Genomic DNA, 23,305 nt, shown 5'->3' on the forward strand with positions numbered 1-23,305 from the left:
CACTGGGGACAAAGTTTAAAATAGTGCTGTGTTAATATTTTTATCAGAAATTAAATTTAATATTGATTTTCTGAATTCTATATTTCAGTAATCTGAAATAAAAAACACGAATTTGTAAAAACAAAAATTTTATTTCAGAAACAATTTTTTTCTTTTTTTAAATCAGCAGTGGGGACAAGTGAGGGAATGACATATTGGTATATTTCAATTACCTAAAATAAATAAAAAATATAAATTGATAATTTTATTTTTATTCTTTTGTTAGCTTGCATTCTGAAGGACACTTTAACTGAATTTTTTTTTTTGGAAGTTGTAAAACAAACATAAAATATACTGGGAACATGAAAATGACTGTGTTTGTGAGAATGACCCATATATATATAAAGATAAGATTAAAGAAATCGTCCATCAAAACGTGTAGATTGATTAGTTATAATATTTTATTTTTGTCCGAAAATATTTTTACATTAAAATTAAAAATTATTAAATTGCAATTTCTATTTTACAGTTTTAACACATATTTCGCTTCATAGATTGAGTTTAACAATTCTAAAGGGATAAAATAATTTTTTTGTGGTTACCGTTACAACTTCAACCACAATTTATTTTTTAAAAAAATTATAATTTTTGAGGAACACAAAATTGTTTCAAGTATTCTTTTGCCGGGTGATATTATTTAGCAATAATGCGAAAGTTTATTTTTGAAATCACTCTAGAATTTCAAATAGTCTTTTTTTTGTATTCATTATTTTAATTGCATACATACCATTATTTTGCAAGACACGGTTTTAAAAAACTAACTCAGTGGCGCGACAGCCCATTAAGAGGGCCAAGGCCGACTGTGCCCATCTCAGTTTTCTTGACCTTGGGCTCTGGGGTGCAGGAGCATATGTTCCGGTCAGGTGGTCAGCCGAACGCGGAACCCCCAGTGTTAGTTCCCAAGCATGCTTGGTACTCATTTTATCGACCCACTGAAGGGATGAAAGGCTGAGTCGACCTTGCCCGGCCCAAGGATCGAACCAAGGACCTGTGGCACGACAGCGCGAAGCGCTACCGCTCAGCCACCGGGCGTCAAGACACGGTTTTACATAAGTAATATTTACTTTCTTATCCATTTTATCTAATTTTTAATGATTGCAAAACGGTAACTCATATCTTCATTATAAAATGTTGCATAATAAGGTAACATCATGAGATTTCTTTATTAATATAAAACATTTATGCTTTTAACCCTTAAATTTTAATGAATATTCATTATTCAATATTCATATAATATATCAGGACTATAATTAATTTTCGTTTAAATACCCTTATAACTTATATTAATTTCATGCGGAAGACAGGCTAGGACTTTGTTATTTGTATCTTCCTTGTTAATATTAATTTCTCTGTGAATAATTATTAATACTTCATATTTATGCTTAAAATGAAAGTATTGATGTAGACAGTGTTGCTAATATGACTTTTTTTGTATGCTGTTACTTATTTCACTTTGTCCCAGAACAAGGCTAGATCGATCCGGGATAGCCTGGTCGGTAGGGCTCTGGGCCCATGTCCGAAAGTTCGTGGGTTCGAACCCCACCCGCCGAAGACTCCACGTGTAGTAAATGGTGACTGATGCACGTTAAATCTGTCGAGTAGCAAAAGTCATCCGAGTTCCCATAACAAACCAATACCTCTGGGGTAACTGGATTGGAGATTGATCGTTCTCTGATTGAGGTCAAAATTGCGATCTGTGGATGAATGAATGGACGTGTGAATAGGCCAGCACTATAAAACGGGTTGTGGCGTGTGCGTGGCTGAAGTCGAATTCCTGGCCATAGGATGGCGCCACTGAAAAACAAGAGGAGCACTCTCTGCTTTAAATTTGCTCGGTTTCACCGAGCTAATAGTCCGAGTCCAGACCAAGTCCAGAAGATCGTTCACCGACAGAAAATCATATGCCATCGCCGGACCCTCCAAGATAAAATTCTTCTCTAGCCCCCCATACAGGACAGCAAATGATCAGGTGTAGCCTGGCGCACATTACATTTTAGGCATATACAGGGAAAGCCTTTTGAATGTGGACATATGTTAGTCCGCTGGTATGATCACTGACTAGTCTTGTGATGGCTGTTTGCAGTTTCCTATCAACAACATTATCATTCAGTTATGTTTAATAATAAGCTATTGCTTGGGCCATCCTTGGGCCGGGCAAGGTTGACTCAGCCTTTCATCCCTTCAGTGGGTTGATAAATGAGTACCAAGCATACTTGGGAACTAAACACTGGGGGTTCCGCGNGCGCGTCACCCCTACGGACGCCAACCCGAAGGGGTGTCCCTTTCGTACGCCAAAACGAAGGGGTGTGCAACCCTACGTGCACCACCCTTCTTTAAGTCCCTATATCATTATCTCCTCCATCATGGCTGTAGCTTCTTAGAGGGGTGGGGGCTGAAATCCAGGTGCATCTAAAAACGGATTAATACCCCAAGACACCCAAATCAATACCTCTGGGGTTACTGGATTGGAGATCGATCGTTCTCTGATTGAGGTCAAAATTACGATCTGTGGATGAATGAATGGGCATGTGAATAGGCCAGCACTATAAAACGGGCTGTGGCGTGTGCGTGGCTGAAGTCGAATTCTTGGCCATAGGATGGCGCCACTGAAAAACAAGAGGAGCACCCTCTGCTTTAAATTTGCTCGGTTTCACCGAGCTAATAGTCCGAGTCCAGACCAAGTCCAGAAGATCGTTCACCGACAGAAAATCATATGCCATCGCCGGTCCCTCCAAGATAAAATTCTTCTCTAGGTCCATACAGGACAGCAAATGATCAGGTGTAGCCTGGTGCACATTACATTTTAGGCATACAGGGAAAGTTTCTTGACTCTGAACACATGTTAGTCCGCGGGTATGACCACTGATTAGTCTTGTGATAGCTGTTTGCAGTTTCCTATCAACAACATTATCATTTAGTTATTTTTAATAATAAGCTATTGCTTGGGCATGTGAAAATTTCATTCCGGCTTGTATGATGTAGATCTGTGATCAAACTTATGAAGTTTCAGAGCAATTGTACCCTTCTTACATTTCTTTTATTGATTTTAAACTTATTTCTAGTAAATATGAAACCTATTTTAAATAAACTTACTGAAACAGAAAGAAATTGAATTGTACATAAGAAAGAAACTGAAGTGTAATTAGTAATAAATAAAGAATACGATAATTTTTTTTTTAAGAATTATTAACTTTTCTGAGAAAAAAAGAAATAATTTTTTTCTTTAAAAAAATTTAAAATTCATTATCAAGTTAATCTATGTAGAGAAATAAATCTACCTAAAATGTCCCTGTGAGCTTCTATAGCTCGCGATCAACGATTTGGAGATCACTGGACTTTTATAGACTAACATGCCCAATGGGANTTTTTTTTTTTTTTTTTTTTTTTTTTTTTTTTAGAATTATTAACTTTTCTGTGAAAAAAAGAAATAATTTCTTTCTTTAAAAAAAATTTAAAATTCATTATCAAGTTAATCTCTGTAGAGAAGTAAATCTACCGAAAATGTCTGCGTGAGCTACTAGTAGCTCGCGATCAACGATTTGGAGATCACTGGACTTTTATAGACTAACATGCCCAATGGGAAGTATAAAAATTTTCAGAATTTTGAGCCCTGATGAAGGCAATTTTTTCGCACTGAAAGACCGATTTCTCTTACTTTAGTAACATCCATAAATAAACATTTACCACTACAAAACACATCCCTTATTTACTAAGTAGATCATACAATATAAATGGCCGACGGAATAAAATGAAAGTCTGAAATCATCCGGGAGGGGGAGCACTTTTGAAGCTTTATGATATCAACCTTCAACTACAATTGAAACGATAGCTTTTGCCTAACTTCCTACTTACTTGGCTCCGTATTTTTTTCCCCTCTGAAAGATGATAAGTCAAAATTGTCAATTGATTACGATAGAAGATAAAAGCTGAAGATGGAAGTTAATTTTTCAGATTTTCTGTAGACTCATAGCAAGATGACGGTCGATTTGTATTACCACCCTGCAAGCGGTCCCGCCAGGGCTGTAATCATGACAGCCAAATGTTTGGGTATTGACTTAAACTTGAAATATGTTGATTTATTCGCAGGAGAACACATGAAACCTGAATTTCTTAAAGTACGTAGCGTTTTTTTAAGCGTTAAAGCTTTAAAATCTTTTTATTTTATTTTAAATATGTCGGTTTTTATTATTCGTTTAGTTAAATCAGTTGAAATAATTGACTTATTACAGATAATGGCTTTTACGATGTATGGTTATCTAACAATTTTCTGATTTGCTGTGAAATATGTGTTGGAAGTGATATGAGAATTCCTCATTTTAATGAAATTTCTTATTAGAGGTTATGAAATTTCTTAGATTCGGAGATTATGAAATTTCTTATAATACTTCTTATTATAATTTCTTCTTCTAATTATTTCTTATTAATATTGATCCGGGAATTTATTACATAAAACGTCCAATTTTTAAACACGGTTTTGTTTCGGTGTCACATTTCATAACATTAAAGAGAAAACAATTGCTTTTATAATTAATCGCTGCTCTATTTATGCTATAGAGTAGTGCTCTTTTAGTTTTCAAGGCTGAAGTTAATTATAATCATAAGTAACAGTTAAATTCTGATCTAGTGTAATGGAATATATGTTTTAAATTATTGACTTACAACTTTTTTCTTAACATTCAGTGACAACATTAACATAACCTAAAGTCGAATAAAATTATTAGAAATCAATAAGAAACAAATCGCTCTTTTGCATAGTATATTGAAACTTGATTGTTTAGTTTCCTTCCTTCCTTGTTTGAATTTCCTTGTTTGTTTTAAAACTGATCCCACGACACCGGTACTCAATGTATTAGTTTTTAAATCTTTTTTTAATATCAAAAACAGGCTAATATATATCAGCTTACCGAGAGTATATATGTTTACCCTAATGTTTGGCGCAGTAAAGGCGATTCTGGTTTTCGTTTGACTCAGCTATATGCTTTGCTCAATTGGTAACAAATTCTTCTTCTCTTCGAATAATGCATAACATGTTTTCCGATTTTCATAATGTTTAACCATATTCTAAATTTTTCATTTTGCATGATCACAGTTTTTTTTTCATGAACTTTTCATTCAAGAATTATTTATTAATTTATAAATGCGTTAAATGTGTTATTTTGTAATTACTGTATTATTTTTGTATTAGAGTTAAGGATTTTTAGTCTTTTACAAAATTTTTTAAATTATTTCGTCTAAACATTTATGAATAAAAAATTTTTTTAACCCTTAACGAGAGAGTTTTGTTTTGTTTTTGAAATGTATGCCATGTTTTATCTATTATAATCTTTGTGGAATTTCAAAATTAATTAAGCTTAAACTCATAAGTCATATCCATATAAATGTGACAGTAAAGAAATTTAAGTTAAATCAGCTAAGAGATATTTTTTATTTTTTTCATTATTTACCTTTAAATTCATTTTCATTATTTACCCTAAAAAGAGGAAGAAATATAACTATTATTAATTAATAAAACTATTATATTTATTTTTTTTTGTTTTTGTTTATGTGAGTGCAATTGATTTTAGACCACTTACCCGATCCCATGAGAGACCAACTTTTTGCTTGACTTCCGTGTCTGTTGACAATGTAAATTACAACCCTTTCCTGACCGCTACAAACAGAATTTATTTCTCCATTATCGGAACAGATAATTTATAATTAATCCAAATTTCGACCATTTTCCGAGTAGCTGGTGTGCTCAAATTTCAATTAAATTTGCCTCTGAAAATACAAGTTTAGATCCTTTCCTGATTGTTACTATCAGCAATATCACCAAAGGACATCTCTCGTTTATTGAAATTCCGACTTTAGTCTGATATAAACAAACTACCGGATCAGAAAATAACGATGTAACGTTAATGGTAACGGTGTAACGTTAATGGTAACGGTGTAACGTTAATGGTAACGATGTAACGTTAATGTTAATGGTGTAACGTTAATGTTAATGGTGTAACGTTAATTTAAACTGTGTAACGTTAATGGTAACGATGTAACGTTAATGGTAACGATGTTATGAATTCACGATGTGACTTTGGATTATTGTACTAATTCACTTTTAGTTCACTTTCTGGCCGTAATCATTAATTTTTTCTTCGTTTTATATCTATTCATTGAAAAATGCCTATCACATTTATCTGTAAAATCACCTCAAATTGTCTTACAATTTTGACACTTCTGATGCCGTTGTAAAAGAGGTTCCTCAGAAGGATCACATGTATTCCGAGAGTTGGGATTTTTTTTAACCAGTAATATTCATATCCAATCAACAATCCATAATTCATCTAACATTTCGATTGTTTTTTAGCCAGTAATATTTGTATCCAATCAACAATCCATAATCCATCTAACATTTCGATTGTTTTTATGAAATTATTTCTGTAAAATGACAATGAAAAAAAAGTAAAAAAATTAAAAAAAAAAAACTTTTTTTTCTGTAACAATAAATTAAGTAAAATATAAAAGGGATATGCATTTATAAAAAAAATTATAAGTATTCTCGATCCAGCTTTGTAATTCAAAATAAAATGACTAAATTCAAGAAGAAAAAAGAACTGTGGTATAAAGAAATAGGTTTGAGATCAGACTGTGACAGGCTTTTGAAAAATTACTACAAACGACATATACTTTCTATTGATAATTTGCCTTACCATAAAAATCATTCTTGATTGCAGACTAAGTTTTGCGGAGCACTTAGTGCCCCTCAAAATAATTCGAAGCGTTCCGGAGCAAGGTTAGGCATGTTTAACATTCAACATTTTAGAGTTTAACCCTAATTGGTAAGGGCGAAACATTCAAGTTTCAGCCACACTTTAGTGTGATATTATCCCATTGTACAAACTTAGACACCCTCTTCTTTTTCATTTAATTTCTGTTTAGCGAAATCATGTGAAAATCAATAACAAAAGTTAAATTTTAATTTTTCGTCGAATTTATAAAAAACTGTAATTGAAAAGTAATAAAAAATGTTTTATTAAATAAAATAAAAAATGTTGATCAGTAATGTATGCTCTGATTTCTTATTTTCATGTGTGTGTCCTTTAGTTTGTAAGGGAAAATTTGCACCTATAAATAAACGGTTAAATGAGATACCACGCAAGCTTAAATGAACAAGAAAAGCGGTTAGTCATCACTGATGGATACTTCAAACAATCACACACTACAATCATTTCTGCAATTCTTTAAAGCCATTCATCTTCTATAAATTTCATCCTCAGTGGTAGTACGAACTAGTATATACTAGTTCACTTTACATCTCTCACTCTACTATAAGCGCGCTCAAAGCGAAATACTGCAAAGAGCCCCAAAAATGCCCTTTATTCATCATCATCATCAATGATCCAATCATTGAAAGTTCTTTTATTTACAAAATCTATTTTTGATAAATTTTGAGTAAGAATTAAAAAAGAATTTTATTTTAATAAAAATATAATTCTGATATAGTAACAGATTATTTTAGTAACTATTAGACTTTTTTTTTTAATTATAGAAAATACCAAAATATGTTTTTTCTTATAGTTAGAGGGGCAGAAACAAATATATGAAAGGAACAGCCGTATCCTATCTGAGTCAAAGGGTTAAATAAAATAAATATGAAAAAAAAAATTTATTATTTTGAAATTTTAAACTGTAACCATGGAACCCTTTACCAAGTAAAAGTATAGTTCCCATAATTTAACAGAATTTTTTAGTAACTATTAGACTGTTTTTTTCGTATATTTAAAAAATACCAAAATATGTTTTTGCTTGAAATTAGAGCAACAGAAAAAAAAATCTATACAAGAGAGACACCGGTATCCCATAAAGGGTTAAATAAAATTAATTTAAGAAGAGGATCTTTTTAAATTTTAAAATGTAACCAAGTAATACGTTTTTGAAAAAAGTATGGTACTACTTTTATTATTTCGATGCATTGTAACTTTTCTGCATCGTGGTGATCTCGTCCTAGACCTGAAAATTCAAGTTTTCAGTTAGTAGCCAGTGACCGGTAGACTCTAATATCTTAGCCACTTTCTCCTTAATCCTAGTGAGTCTGTGATCGATAGGTGCGTTTCATTTTATAGACACTTTTTGCGATTTAATAGCTACTCTTTTTTTTTTTTTTTTTTTTTTTAATCACTCTAATCTACAAATATAAAAAGTTAATTCAATCATAAAAATAATATAAATGTTTGACAGAATTTAGTTAAAATATCTGAAATATTAAAAAAAAATTTGGAGGCGAAATTTATGTAATGGCTAAATTATGTGGAGGCTAAATTATGCATTTAAGAACTCTCCTTCCACATGAATCTTTTCATTATTAATTGATGGATTCTGAAGGATCAAAACTTTGAATCTAATCATTGGGAATTTTAATTAAAATTCTGTTTTCTAGACTCTTTTTGCATTGATGTGCTTTTATCATTTAATAGTTTTAGAAAAAAATTTAAAAGTAGCCGGTAGTTTATTTAATTCAAGTTGCCACTTTTTTTGTTAATTCGCCATTTGGCGAATGGCCAGCGGTTATATTCTGCTCTATCTCGTTCCCTTTCAATGAATAAACTCGATTTTAATAAGAATAAAGGGTTTGCCTCCGTTCAGTTTTAATAACAAGTAAAGCATTGGTGTCTTGATTTGTCAAAGTGCGGGAATTCATTCAGTAGGCTGTATTCGATGGAATTTCTCAAATATCAATTTATCTAAATGTTTATAAGAAAGTGACCTGATCTAACGAACAGCAGATTTTAACTTTCGTAAGTCAATTCTATATAATACGTGTCACTACATGTTTACAAAAGATTAATTCTAAATATCTGGGACACCGGTTTGTAGCGGATTATGTGTCGTAATTCTTTAGAATGACTCCTACCCTTGAGGGTTAACTACCAATTGCACTCACTCTGAAATAGTTAAGGAGCATAATTGAGTTTTCATCATAAATGGAAGAAGTTCAGAACAGTCAAGACCTTTTATCATAGTTCTTTTGTGTACTATGGTGTGAAAGGTTTGGGGAAATACAGATAACACTATTCATTAATATTGTTTACAGTTAGTTACTCTACAAGTTTCTATAATTTCTAATAGATACTGAAACGCAATACACAGAAACGCTTTGCCAAACAAGATCTTAAAAAAAAGCTATCCTGAACTATTAAAAATGTGGCTTGTCATTAGAGTGCCTAAGCTCCAAATTCTTCATATTTACTGAGAAATAAGTAAAATAGCTATAAACTGGTATTAATTAAAAAAAAGTAGACCATTATCGCTTAAAGGGGTTTAAAACATAACGATGAGACGAAGACATAAGTGAGAAAAAAGTAATTTTGATTAAAAAAAAGGGCGGGATTAATCTGGTATTAAAACTTAACTTTTCTGTTAGTTATTTAGTCAATCATGTCACATGTTTCTGAGGCCTCTAATAATTTGGCGAAAAAACGTCGTAAAACCACATGTGTATCATTTTTCAATGTTTGCACGCTATCCCTAAATGACAACTAAAGCTCATTGACCTGCTTTCGCATAATATTATACTTTGTTCATTGATTAATTCTTTTAATACTTTCTTCCTCTGTGACTCTCTTCAATCGAAAGATCTTTTTCTTTTTGGTTCTTTAAAACAGTTTTTTTTTAACCTTTTATGTGTTTGTCTTTTTAATGATTACGAAATAAACATTGAAGAGCTTATATTATAGTAAATATTTTTTTTATTTCTTATTTGAGATTTCACGTAGCAGCAACTTTTAATTTCATACTCATTTTTGTTCCTTATTTTCCTATTTAGTCTTAGTTTCTCTCACCTTCTCCATACTCACCAGTCTTAAATTCCGTACTTACCAGCTTTAGTCGCATACTTTCATATTTACTAGTCTTATTCTCACGCTTTCACGCTTGGCAGCAGGGCTAAAGAGAATAGAAGGGCTAGTTCATTCCGCTCTTAGAGCTGAAGCTACGATTTCCCTCCTCATGACGTCACGCTGCACACAAATCTCGAAGATCGCAAGCAAAGATATTATGAAAACTTTGTATCATTCTCTCTGTAGAAATAAGTTCGACTTTTTCTTGATATTAGATTTCAAACTTTATGCAATTAACATATTACTTCCTTTCAAAAACATAGTTTTAAGAAACTTTTCTTGGCCAAAATATTAAATTAAACACCATTTAAGACTAGTAAAAATACTTTACTAGTTGTCGTAAATGACGCTATAAATACTTTATGTTAAAATTTTCAGTTTTAACTTTTATTATTAAACAAAAACTTAATTCCTATATCGGCACTTTTTTAGCTGCATATTGTTCGATAACAATAATTTGTTAAGTTAGGTTAAATTTAGAATCTTGATTTTGAAATATGCTATTAAGGCAATTTGTTTATACTTAATCGTTAGGAAGCAACAGCCTCAAACGCTAATTATTCTAACAAAATAATAATTTAGATTCATAAAAACATTAGAAATTTTGCAATTGCTTATAGATATTTAAATTTAGAAGAATATAATTACATAAAAAGAATTATTATATTATAATTAAAAAAATAATAAATATTCAGAATTACTAAATTTAAAACTACGTTATGAAACTAGGAGAATTTTAACTATTAACTGTCTATACTTTTCATTTAAGTTTTTATTTCCTCTGACTTATTCATTTTTTAATTTTTTCTTCTGCCTTTTTTTTGAAGTAGCTGGGGGGTATAATTTAGATGGCGAATTCTTATAAAAGTTCTGAAATGCAAAATAAACGTATTTCTGTTCTATTCACTGCGGTATATCGTCCCTCTATTTCACTTATAAATTCTTTGATGACACTTTTTGATTTTCTGTTGCATGCACACTTTGAAAAATGTTCTCAAATTCTTGACACACTTTCATCCATGCTGATGACGGAACAATTAGTCCTCCCTTAGATATGAGAGCACTTCGTAGAGTTAAAGCAATTTTAAAATCATTCTAATCGGCAATCCAAGCAAACGATTTATCATATTATCCTCATAATCTTGTTTTAAGAAATGTTTACTGCATATTCGATCATATTTAATATTAGCTGGGTCATTTCGTTTGCAATGTTGAAGCCATTCTTTACATAGTTGTTGATTTACTTTAGGGAACACGTGGAAAATTATATTTTTACCTTTTGTGTTTCTATCAGAATTTTTGTAAGTTGCAAAGGAACAAACTGGTATTTCATAAATAATTTAAAATTTTTGTAATTCACTTCATGAAACTGAGAAAAATCATTATAGGAAACGTCGTCGTCGCCACCGTCGTCGTCGTTGTTAATTTACGTCGCACAAGAGCTGCACAATGGGCTATTGGCGACGGTCTGGGAAACATCTTGGAGGATGATCCGAAGACATGCCATCACAATTTTGATCCTCTGCGGAGGGGATGGCACCCCCGCTTCGGTAGCCCGACGACCTGCGCGCGAAGTCGAGCACTTTACGGTAGCACAGTTTAACGAGGACCAATACCGCACACCCTCGGTCCCTAAACAGACTGATCCAAGTGGTCACCCATCCGTAGCCAGTGATGCTTGACTGCGGTGATCTGCTGGGAACCGTGTCTTAACGATCAGTCCATTGCGGGACCATTATAGGAACCAAGGAATGTCTTGGAATATGTCACAAAAAGGAATGCTCCAATATTAGTTGAAGCTAGTTAGACCGAACGCTTCGTTCTTGAAGTAAAAGCTCAAGCTTTTCTCCACTGTGAAAAAGATACCGTATGGTACCAGTTTCAGTTTACCACTTCGAAACTGAAATATTTGTTTCTTATTTTCCCACTTACTATTCTCTGTTCGATAGCTGTCTTCTTATGATAAATACAGACTTTTCACGGCCCCCTACTTTTTTAGTTTTGTTCTTGCACAAGTTTCTCACATAGGATTTAATACCATTAAGTTTTGTTACTTTGCATCCTAAGTATTCTAGTTACTAGCATTATAACAGTATCTAGCTATTGTACCATTAATTTGCACATTCAATCAACTAACTCAATCACGCTTAATAAATAAATGTATTTGATCTGAATCGAAATTAAGAGGATTAAAATTTGTTTTAAGTATTATAAGCTAACATTTTGCTTAAAAACTTTATTGTAATCACCTATGGGGACATTTTATTCAGCAGTATTTGGAAACCTTATCACATTTGCATGATAAACCTTCTTAGGATTTAAGTTTTAAAAAAAATTAAACAATGGTTTTAGTGCGTTAATTAAACTACAAAATAAAATAGCATTATTCTGATAAAAGAGGAGAAAGTTTTTATTGGTGAGGAATCTATTCTCTTTTCTTATCTATCTTCTTCATTGTTCCGATTGCAGAAAAAGCCATAAAGATTACCAAAGACAATTCAATCTTATAGCATTGTTACAAATTTATTATTTCGTTCTTCCCCAAATCTTGAAATAATATGCGGAACATATTTACGTTCTTTTATCTCCTTCGGCCTTGAAATATGAATTGGGCAGATAAGAGAAATCGATGACTGGTGAGATACATTGCATTCTATATATCTTCAAATATAAAATCCTACAACCCCAGAAAATCGAACCATGGTGGCACAGGGTATAGAGCGTTCGCCTTCCAATGAAGTGAACCGGGTTCGAATCCCAGAAATAGCTTGTCGATATGAATTCTGCACTTGACTCGCATCGACCACAATTCTCAGTGGCAGACTGATCATGGATTAGAGGCCCATTGCCGTCAGGCTAACCGTGAGAGGTTTTCCTGTCCATGTAACGCAAATGCGGATTTGTTCCATCAAAAAGTCCTCCATGAGGACAACATTTATCCCAATACTTGATCCAGAAGTTCCCTTGTCTTCCGGATTGAGTTCACAATTACAAAGCTGTGTAGTTGAACATTAGTAGTCGTAAACCCGAAACTGACTCGGCTTTTTAACGACGGTTATAACATAAAATAAAACACCTGACAATGTTCCTGATTTTTAAAGTCGAATTCTGCCAATTCGCCATAAAAAGAAATTTAAAAAAATTTTAAAAAAACATAAAAATGAGGAATTTAGAGAGTAATGTAATGATGTGTTCTAATGCTAGGAAGCTAAGGAAGAAAGGGCTTATGTAGTTTTAACAAATTTTAAAATTTTGAGCAGAATTTTGCAATTATTTAATTGTCATTTTTTTTATTTAGTCATTGAAACTAATTCTTAGCGAAATATATAGGGTAAACTAATCAGTGAAGAAACACTTAAGCTTCGCTTGGCTTTTAAAAAATCATATTAATTTCAAAATTCGTAATTTTAGTTAAATAACAGTGTCAACATATTTGTTACTAATTGCAAATTATGTAAAAAAAATTGTGGAGAACTTACATAATATTGTTTTAAAGTTTTGGAGGTTCAAATAACAAGCAGTAAGAAGATCAAGTGAAGGAACAGCTCTTATCAGTGAAGGAACACAAAATTTCCCAGTAAAGGAACACTTAATTTTGGTTATTTTTTAATGCGCTTATATGCCATAGAAATATCTGAAAACAAGCCTATTCTTGAAATTGTAACATGCAAATACTTGGAAAATGTTAACTTTTTTTTGTAATCATAAATTGAAAAGTAAAGTGTCAACATATTAACACATACTGTTCATTCACTGGGAAATCTATGCCCAGTAAAGAAACATGCTTGTTCCTTCACTGGTTAGAAGTTGTTTGTTGTATTTTTAACATACTTTTGATGCAAAACATCACTAAAGGTACAAGAAAATTAAAGTTTTTCTTTCTTTTTCATTAACTTAGAAAAAAACCCAGTAAAGGAACACTTGTTTCTTCACTGGTTTTTCATCGTTTGGAGATCCAGTGAATAAACACCCCCTTATCTCAGTACTTGATTATGCTATGATGCTTAAAAAAATAAAATAAAACGTAACTTCAGTAACTATATTTTGAATTCTTATTTTCACAGTGAGAAAAATGAAACTATTACATGCAATTAATTCCTCTTCAGACATATAAATGCAAAAACTCACCTTATATTTTTTCAAAGAAACAAGGTGTTGCGGAGATAATAACAAATTCAAAATTTTTTTCCAGAGAAGTCTATTTGACCAGGTAATCCGAAACATTGCTAGATGACTTCCTATTAATTTGGCAGTAAGCTATTGTTACCAATCAATCTAAAGAAAAACTTTTAAATTCTTATTTTAAGTCAATATATATGAAATGTTCCTTCACTGGTTGGTTTACCCTACTCATAATGATGAAAAATGATTTTATTATTCAATTTATGTTTCATTGACTTTTTTGCTTTATTTAAAATGTACTCCGCCGCATGTTAAGCTTTTTGATATACTTCAGTAGACACTGAATATAATTTTTTTTAAAAAGTACATTTAATAATAAATATTGATTTACTGTTCCATGCTAGTTCATATACATAATTTTCCGATTCTTTTATTGTATTTTGAAGATTTGTATGGGGTAAACTTGTTGACTCTTCAAAAAGTTTGTTCTTAAAAATGCAAGAAAATAATTCTTAACTGAAATAATTAATAGTTTATCTTTTAATGGTGACTGTAAAATTTTAAAAACTAACTTCATGACTCGCAATAATTGTAACAAATAACTCTAGTTTTACAACTTACAAAATAAATTTTATTATCTTTTTGTATTTGATTCTATTAGAGCAGTTAATACCTAAATGACCCAGAATAAACATTTTTTTTTTATTTTTGAAAACTACCCTCACCTTATTCTAAATCGCATAGTATTTGGATATTTTTAAATATTACCGTTAGGGTTTTCCAACTTTTTACTCCGGATTTCGAGAAAAATGCATGTCGAGAATCACCAGATAATAAAATTTCGCATATTAGTTACAAAGTATCCAGATAATAAAAACCTTAATACGATACACATTTTGTTTAACCTTTAAAATTCTCTTCTTGCTATTAGCTCTTAATACTTATAAAATATTGATATATTGAATTGTTTACTACTAATGTTTTCAACTTAGATTTCTTTGTTTTTTTCCTTACCTTGCAATAAAAAGTGTATTGACATTAACAATTGATGTATTCTTTATAATTCGGTTATAATTAGTTTTTTTTATATTAAATATTACTAATTACTATAAAACAATTAGTCTTAACGTTTAATTACTGTTTCTATTGCAGATGAATCCACAACATACCGTTCCCACTATAGATGATAATGGATTCTATCTTTGGGAAAGGTAAGAGGAAATTTAAATCAAAATCTTAGCGAAAGAGTAAACTGATTAAAAAAAATATGAAGCATATTTGATAGAATAAAATGCACAACATCGTAACATAAACGATATCACATATAAAGCTCTGTCGACGCAAAACTTGTAAGTTCTTATTACATTTCCCTTGCTTTCACAGTGCATTCGAATAAGTTACGCTTATGTTTCGAAACATATGTCTCTAAATTTGATTACTGAGGAGTTATTATTTAACCTGTATGCTAATGTTTCTTAAATTCAAGCAATGAGAAAAAATTTTAAATTAAATTTAGTCATTAATAATCTATTGTTGTAGGCCATTAAGTCAAGGGGTGCGATTTTTCTTGTTTTCCAGTGGCACAATCTATGGCCAAGAATTTGACTTCTGCCACACCCATTCGTCACATCCGTTTATAGGGTATACCCATTCATACATCCATAGATCATAATTTTGACCTGAACCAGAGATGATCAATCTCTAATTCAGTACCCCCAGAGGTAAAATTTGTTATGGGAAAATGGATTTTGTGACCCGACAGATCTAACGTGCACCAGTTGCACGGGGAGTCTTTGATCGGCTGAGTTCGAACTCCCGTTCAAATGGCAAACTGCCATTCAGGCTATTCGGGCCCATTAAAACTCTAATGATATATTTAATCTAATAATAATATATATTGTTGAAAATTCCTGTATTAATTATAGAGCACCTTGTGAATATTAAACATAAATTACATTTGCAATATTGGTTTAAATCGTGTTAATGCAATTCAGATTCAAATATTTCGTATGGGTATTTTAAACCTGATAGACGTGACGGAATTTACGTGCTGGCAACTAAAAGGAAATTTTAGAAGGAAAAAATACACCTTTTTTGAAACGTAAAGCTACAGTTCGCAATTTTGTTGCAACTTATGACTTTATTGGAAATCAATACATACACATTAGAGATGAGACTAGCTCGGATTCATGATCAAATTTTCATTAACTTCTTTGCTACAAACTTACTAACTACACTACTGTTTCTTTAATACACTACTGTTTTAAACAAACATTTGGTTCTCTTTTTAAGTATTAAAAATGAAAAATTTATGAGGTATAAAATTTGCAGCGCTTGTTCAGTTCTTTGACCTCGTGAGTCTAGCATTAATTCTCGAATGATTTATATTTAGCTTAATATTTTGATTTTTCATTTTTTCTCTTAATCATCTTGAAGTTTCAGTTGGCTCAATTTTTCTCTTCGCTTTTACTTTCGCAGGTTGGTGATAAAAAAGTTTTTATTCACTAATTTCTTTGTTTAGACATCAAAGTCCAACGAGATAAATTTGTCCTTAATCCAACGTATATCTTCAGGTTCGGGGCGGACTTAGGTTCTGAGTAATCCTATGTATCTCTGAGCAGGCGGATTCGGGCCTCTGAAAGAGAGTCCGAGCTCACCTTTAACAGCTTCCCTTACTAATTTTTGTAAGAAACAAATTCAAAACTTGGCTAACTTCTAATCACATATTCAGATTATTATTATTATAAGTACTTTGTTTTCAATGGCGGGCACTTGGAACTATTGTCCATTGGCCTCAGAAAGTGCCAGAACTGCTTACTCTCTTCTCGTTACCCAGTGGGCACCTGTGGTGAGAATGCTCTGAGCGGGATTCGAACCCGCAACCAACGGCTCCGCAGTCAGACGCGCTAACCACTCGGTCACTGGTCTCGCATTATTATAATTATTATTATTATTATTATTTTGCTTCCGGCCGAGTAAGAACGAGATGGAACAAAAAGTTCTGAAAAATTTTGCTACGCCCGAATTTTCTCGGGATAGTAAATATTTGCAATATATACATACCTGGGTCGTGATGGCTCAGGGGATAGAGCGTTCGACTTCCAATGAGGTGAACCAGGTTCGAATACGAATTCCGCATCCGGCTTGCACAGACCACAGTGCTTCTCCAGTGGTAGACGGATCATGGGTTAGAGTCCCCTTGAAATCAGGCTAACTGTGGGAGGTTTCCATGGTTTTCCTCTCCATGTAATGCAAATGCTGGTTACTTCCATCAAAAAGTCCTCCACGAAGGCTAATTTCTCCCACTACTCGATCCAGGATATCCCTTGTCTTCAGGATTGGATTCAGGATTACAAAGCTACCGAGTAGCATTAAACCCAAATAATTGTGTCGGTTGTTCAAAATATAAACATACCTGAGTTAACTCTGGATAATCGGGGAAGCTGTAAATACATACAATTATCATACAGAAAAATACAAATAAATATAAAATTACAAAGAAGAAAAAAACGGATATTTTTTAAGACCAAAAGGCTTTAAAAAGAGTTCAAAAAATTTTAAATTGCAACATTGAAATCTAAAGCCAAACATAATATACCAAATTTAGTTTTATCAAGTTGTTTACTTTTCCGTTATTTATTATATTCTATTTTTGTTTCATGGAATGTCAATTATTTCGCATAAAAAGTATTTACTGTAAATCAAGTTTTGTATGAAAATATGTACTTACTCTTTAACTTGAATAATTAATATGTTTGTTGTTTTTTAGTCGTGCTGTTTGCACATACCTTGTGAACAAATATTCTCCGGACAGTCCTTTATATCCCAAGGATCCAAAAGAAAGAGCCCTTGTCGACAGGCTGCTTTACTTCGATATTGGCACTCTCTATAAGGCTGAGCTTGAATACATGGTATGTATTCTAATATACATATCCTTTATATATCTAATAGATATACAGTATACTCTAATATGACTTTAATTAATCATCCACGACTGCCTGTAGTTTCGTTTTATTTCGTTGTCGAATTATACAAATATGCTTACAAAACAATATGAAAGCCTTAAACACGTCAGACAGAAATTTAATTTGTGATATCTTTTACTATATATATCATAGAATTATTTAAAAAAGATTACCGTTTTGTAGTTTTACCGGAATCCTAGACTTGAGGGCCTTTTTCGATAAATAAAGCGAACATTCGTTCGTGAAAAAGAAACAACTATATGGTGTTGCAAGAGCATTGGGTTTGATTGGTTCACAAAAATGGCGCATCTTAAGCTGACAAGCTCCCTACTCGCACCGAACGCATTGCTAGTTGAACAGAGTGCTAGTCCTAAGTGGTAGACAGATCATTTGTTAGAATCTGAGTGCCGTCAGGCTGATCGTGGGAGGTTTCCGTGTTTTTTCCTCTTTATGTAGCGCGAATGCGGGTTAGTATTTTTTCCAGTAGAGCAGTTCCCAATTCTTCTGGGTTGATTATAGTCGTAAGCTCAGTATTGGGTCGACTATTCACCGTCGGTTATGAAATAAATTATATTGGAACTTCGTTCCGACAGATGCTGAGTAACATTTAAATAAGTGGAAAAAGTAATCCTTAACAATATTTATTTTTCTATTAGTTTAAGAGGTTGCAAGTCAAACATATAAATATGCGTTATATTCAACATAGTAACAAGTATAAGAAAAATAAAGCACGAGAGATTAAAATATTTAAATCAAATCGGAATTTACTTTTAGTGCTAAGATAAAAATATACGAAGTCTTTATTCTAACTCAAAATCTTTTAAGGAAGAAAAAACATCAAAGCATTTTACGAAATTGAAGTAAAACAACCGTAAAATTAACAAAAATTTCATAAATTCGATTACAAATAATTAAAAAAAAACGATTAACCCAGCATGTAATTAGCATTTAATCTTGTTACCAGGGACTAATATAGGGGCCTTTATATCTATGTTGGTCCAGGGCCTTTATATCTATGTTGTTACCTTGGCAAGACGCTGTACCCATTTGCTTGGGAAGTGTTGCCATTTCGCCACCCTTGGAAAACTGTCCTTTTACATTCACTAAGTAAAAACTCTCTACGCTTCGCTGTAACTTTCACTCATATGATATTCTTCTTTTTTTTAGTATCCCATATTATTTTTGGGAAAGGCAGGAGATCCCGAAAAGAAGGAAGCTTATGAGAAGACCGTGGCGTTCTTAGAAGAATTCCTTTCCAAGACACCATACGTTGCGGGTGATCATCTGACTGTTGCTGACCTCTCCATCCTTGCAAGTCTAACTTTTGCAGAAGTAAGACAACTAAAATATACTTAATTATTCTTGAGTAGCTTAAATGTAATTAGTAGCTATAAAACGTTTTCGTTATACTAAAAGTGTTGTACAATATGCTCTATGCAATGTTGTACAATATTCAGTGCCCTTAATTCGTGTTTTTAGAATCCATGTCAAAAATGCTATGACAAAAAAAAAACTATGCACAATAGGGGTCTCAAATCAGAGTCTAAGCGAAGAAGTCACAAAAACGTAATTAAAATATGTTGCATCACTAGTGAATTGGCCATGATAGAAAATACCATAATCCAGTTTGATTGCCTGATGGGACATGGTGTTTCTAATAGTTACCTTTTCCACTTTTTTCCTGCAATCAAAGATATTTTGATGTTTTCATTTTCGCCTTCCTCGGTAATGATTTGTTAGATTTCGATGGCAGTTTTATTTTTAATTTTTCTTGTTTCGATTTCTAAATAGCGACAGCTTGTATTCACACTTTTTTTACTTCATTTTTGACAAGGATTCTAAAAAGGACGCTGATTACTGTGCACTGTTCAGAGAAGTGAGGATTTATTTTATTTAATAAACTTACATTTTTAATATCAGTTTTCTATATATACATCTATCTTTTATATAATATAACAAGAGAGTGAAATGATAACAAATAGCCAATCACAGAAGACTTGCGGTTAGTAACACACAAAACAGCCAATTAAAATTGAGAACGCATGTGTGTGAAAAGATAATAATTTTTAATAATGCTGTTGCTAAAATGCTACAACTAAACTTACCAGCTAAAGCTGAGTGGCGATTTTTATTTTATTTTGATTATGTTTAATGATGTTGTACCAGTTTCACATTGTTGTCCGCGCATTTTTATTGGCCTGAAAATCACGTGGTAGGATCCAGTTTTTCCTCAATCATTTCCATATTGTTTTGGTTGTCATCAGCATAAAACTAACAAAAGTCATAAAGGTATTGCTTTTCTATAAAGATTTTTGCATCCCTAATTTAAAGTTGTTTTCCTGTTCAACTATTATTACGTTTTTAATTCAATTTTTAGTTTAAAACTAAGAGAATAGTTGTATTTTTTATTAGTATTATAATGTAATTCTACTCTACATTTTAAGATAAAGTTAGCTAAGAAGGTAGTCAAATCTTATTAACCGTTTTACAATTATTATTGTTGTGCAAATAACGTTAATATACTGTAATAAGTTACAGTTAAAGAGATCTGTTAAGTGATTTAAAACTTAATGATCAGCTTCATGCACAATGAGATGCAAACAAAAATAGTATTTAATATGTCCGCCCATTTGGTAAGTGAGAATATTAAATTACGGTTGTGAACTCTTCAAATTTTTTTGAATGATATATTGTTATAACTATATATTGTTATAAAAATATAATTATTGTTTTAAAAAATGATTACTTAGAAAAATTTTTTCTGCTTACCAATATGTCTAAATATTTATAATGCTAACAGATAATAAGATTTTGGGGTGGGAAGCGAAGGCACAAGAGTAAGCAAACAGGATTTCTTTGAGTACATACATGTTAAGTGAATAATTTTAACTTTAGTAGAAAAACTGTCAGTATAAGAAACGACAATATATCAAATATGTTCAAAATGAAGATAAAACAAAGGAAAATTATAGACGTAAGGAGAAAAAAAGGGGGGGGGGATAATAATGAGAAAAAAATAACAAACAACTGATTAAAAAAAGAGGATGAAATTTTAAAAAAAAAACCGGAATGTAAAAGAAATAATCTTTTCATCAGCCCACACGATTATATCCGCAAAAAAGTGTGCTTTCTGATATTCTATCAATATAGCCAAAGCAAAATACATTAATACAATAGTGTGAGNGTACTTATATATATATATATATATATATTAATCTCACATGTCCGTCAAGAGCCAAAATTATTTAATTTTAGCTCTCAGTTTGGTTGTTAGGTCTTGGTGTAACAAGCATGCAATTCGTCTGTAATTCTGTGCAATTCAGTTGGTCTCAGTAATGCTCAACTTTAAATGGGATTTTTTATAGTTGTTTGCATTGTTTCAATTGTTATCGTACACGTTTTGACATATTTTTTATTCGTTAGTTTCATACTCTCATAGAAGTCAAATTTTAGTTAAAAAATGAGTAATAATACGATGTCATAATTAATAAATGTATTAACTTTAAAAGTAATTTTTTATTCGATATTTGTACTTCATTTACTAGTAGGTATTTAGTAAAAACTCTAGTTTTAGTAAATAAGTAAATCTACCGTAGAACCAAATCTTTAAAAGGTAGGCAATAGAATTTGCAAAATAATTAACTGTAATTGCCACAGAAAGACTATATTGAAAATGCTTTTGGAAACAGACCCGTTACTCGAATTAAATTATTACCTTTTAAATAACTTAATTGTAATGTAAGGAAATAAATTGAGCATAAATGCATTTTTTACTAATTTGAATTGAACATGAACAATTTTGTCTTATTTGTCTTCTCATCGAAGTTTTTAAGGAAAAGGAAAATATTCCAATGTAGAAGTACCGATTGTCCAAAAAGTGACCAGCGATTTTGAAATGTATCAATAATCAACTCTCCAAATCTAAATGCATAAACTTAATTAAAAAAAAAATAAAAAGAATTCTAAATTGAAAAAATAAATGTTTTTTTTTTTTTTTTAAATTATTAACAGGTTTTTTTGAAATATTATGATTAGAATGTTCTGATATGCAACAAGAAAGCGTTGCTTCGTTTTCTTAAGCCAGTAACGCAACCTGTTGTTAAATTTAGTGACTAATTTTGAAATATATAGTTTATTTAACAGAATTAGATCCTCTAAATTTTTGTCTTCTCACGATTTCCTGTTTTTCGAAGCTCTGTCAGTCCCGCAGTGGACTGGTAGTTAAGACACGGTTCCCAGCAGATCTCCGAAATCAAGCATCACTGGCTACGGTCAGTGTGCGGGTGGGTGACCACTTGGATCAGTCTGCGTAGGGTGTGCGGTATTGGTCCTCGTTAAACTGTGCTACCGTAAAGTGCTCGACTTCGCGCGCAGGTCGTCGGGCTACCGAAGCGGGGGTGCCATCCCCTCCGTAGAGGATCAAAATTGTGATGGCATGTCTTCGGATCATCCTCCGGGATGTTTCCCAGACCGTCGCTAATAGTCCATTGTGCAGCTCTAATGCGACGTAAATTAACAACAACAACGTCGAAGCTCTGTCGTCAAGGAAAATGAAAACAAAATAAAATTTAAGTGCCTTACACAGGAAACAATGCGATTATTTTAAACTATATATATAATCTTGCCGTGAAGAATTATCTGGGCTTTAGAACAGATAAATTAAAAAGTTATTTAACTTTTTTTTCAAAAATAGCTAATTTGGCGTCATTTTTCAATATAGATGAAAATTATCAAATTCGCTGCCATATTCTCATACTTACCCTGGTCATTATTGCAAGAAACAGTTAAAGGTACTGTAACATAACAATTATACTAATTCTGTTTCTTTTTTATTCTAGTTGGATGACTTCAGTTATGCTGCCTACCCTAAAATCACTGCCTGGCTAAACAAAATGAAATCAGAAGTTCCAGACTTTAAAGAAATCAACGAAATTCCTCTCAACGAATTCAGGGAAGCTTTAAAATCTAGAAAATAAAGAAATGTTGCACATTTGTCATTTTAAAATACGTTTGTTCCTCCTTGAAGCATAAGTTATTTTCACAGTAATATGATTCATTTGTTTTAATACGAATTTAAATAAATCACTGTTCTGTTAAGTTGTGTTGTTCTGTTTTTTTTATGTTTTCCTCCTTTTTATAAATTATTTTAGTCCATGCTTTCAATTCAATCCAAGGATTGTAAATTGAAGACCCGTGTGAATGATAAGAAGAAGTAAAGAGTATGTATAGCTTTTATTTCTTGTTCTTATTGGCTAAATTCTTTAAATCTTAACATTCATTAAAACTGTTATCTCTCATGGTGTTATA

General features: G+C 31.9%; 1 protein-coding gene across 3 annotated transcripts in view; it reads left to right on the forward strand.

Moving 5' to 3' along the window:
• LOC107440091 (glutathione S-transferase 1) overlaps positions 1-23,095 on the forward strand; it is a 33,548-nt gene extending 10,453 nt beyond the window's left edge. For 2 of the 3 annotated variants that reach the window (XM_043049129.2, XM_043049128.2), the window contains exons 2-5: positions 15,186-15,244; positions 17,803-17,944; positions 19,166-19,330; positions 22,837-23,095. In XM_043049129.2, the coding sequence (XP_042905063.1) occupies positions 15,186-15,244; positions 17,803-17,944; positions 19,166-19,330; positions 22,837-22,974 (504 nt within the window). In that variant the 3' untranslated portion in view covers positions 22,975-23,095. Of the gene's footprint in view, positions 1-3,859; positions 4,155-15,185; positions 15,245-17,802; positions 17,945-19,165; positions 19,331-22,836 lie in introns of those variants that run through there. The other variant, XM_043049127.2, reaches the window with a different exon arrangement.
• Positions 23,096-23,305: the final 210 nt, after the last annotated feature.

Source organism: Parasteatoda tepidariorum, chromosome 3, assembly GCF_043381705.1.
Source record: "Parasteatoda tepidariorum isolate YZ-2023 chromosome 3, CAS_Ptep_4.0, whole genome shotgun sequence".
Taxonomy (NCBI): domain Eukaryota; kingdom Metazoa; phylum Arthropoda; class Arachnida; order Araneae; family Theridiidae; genus Parasteatoda; species Parasteatoda tepidariorum.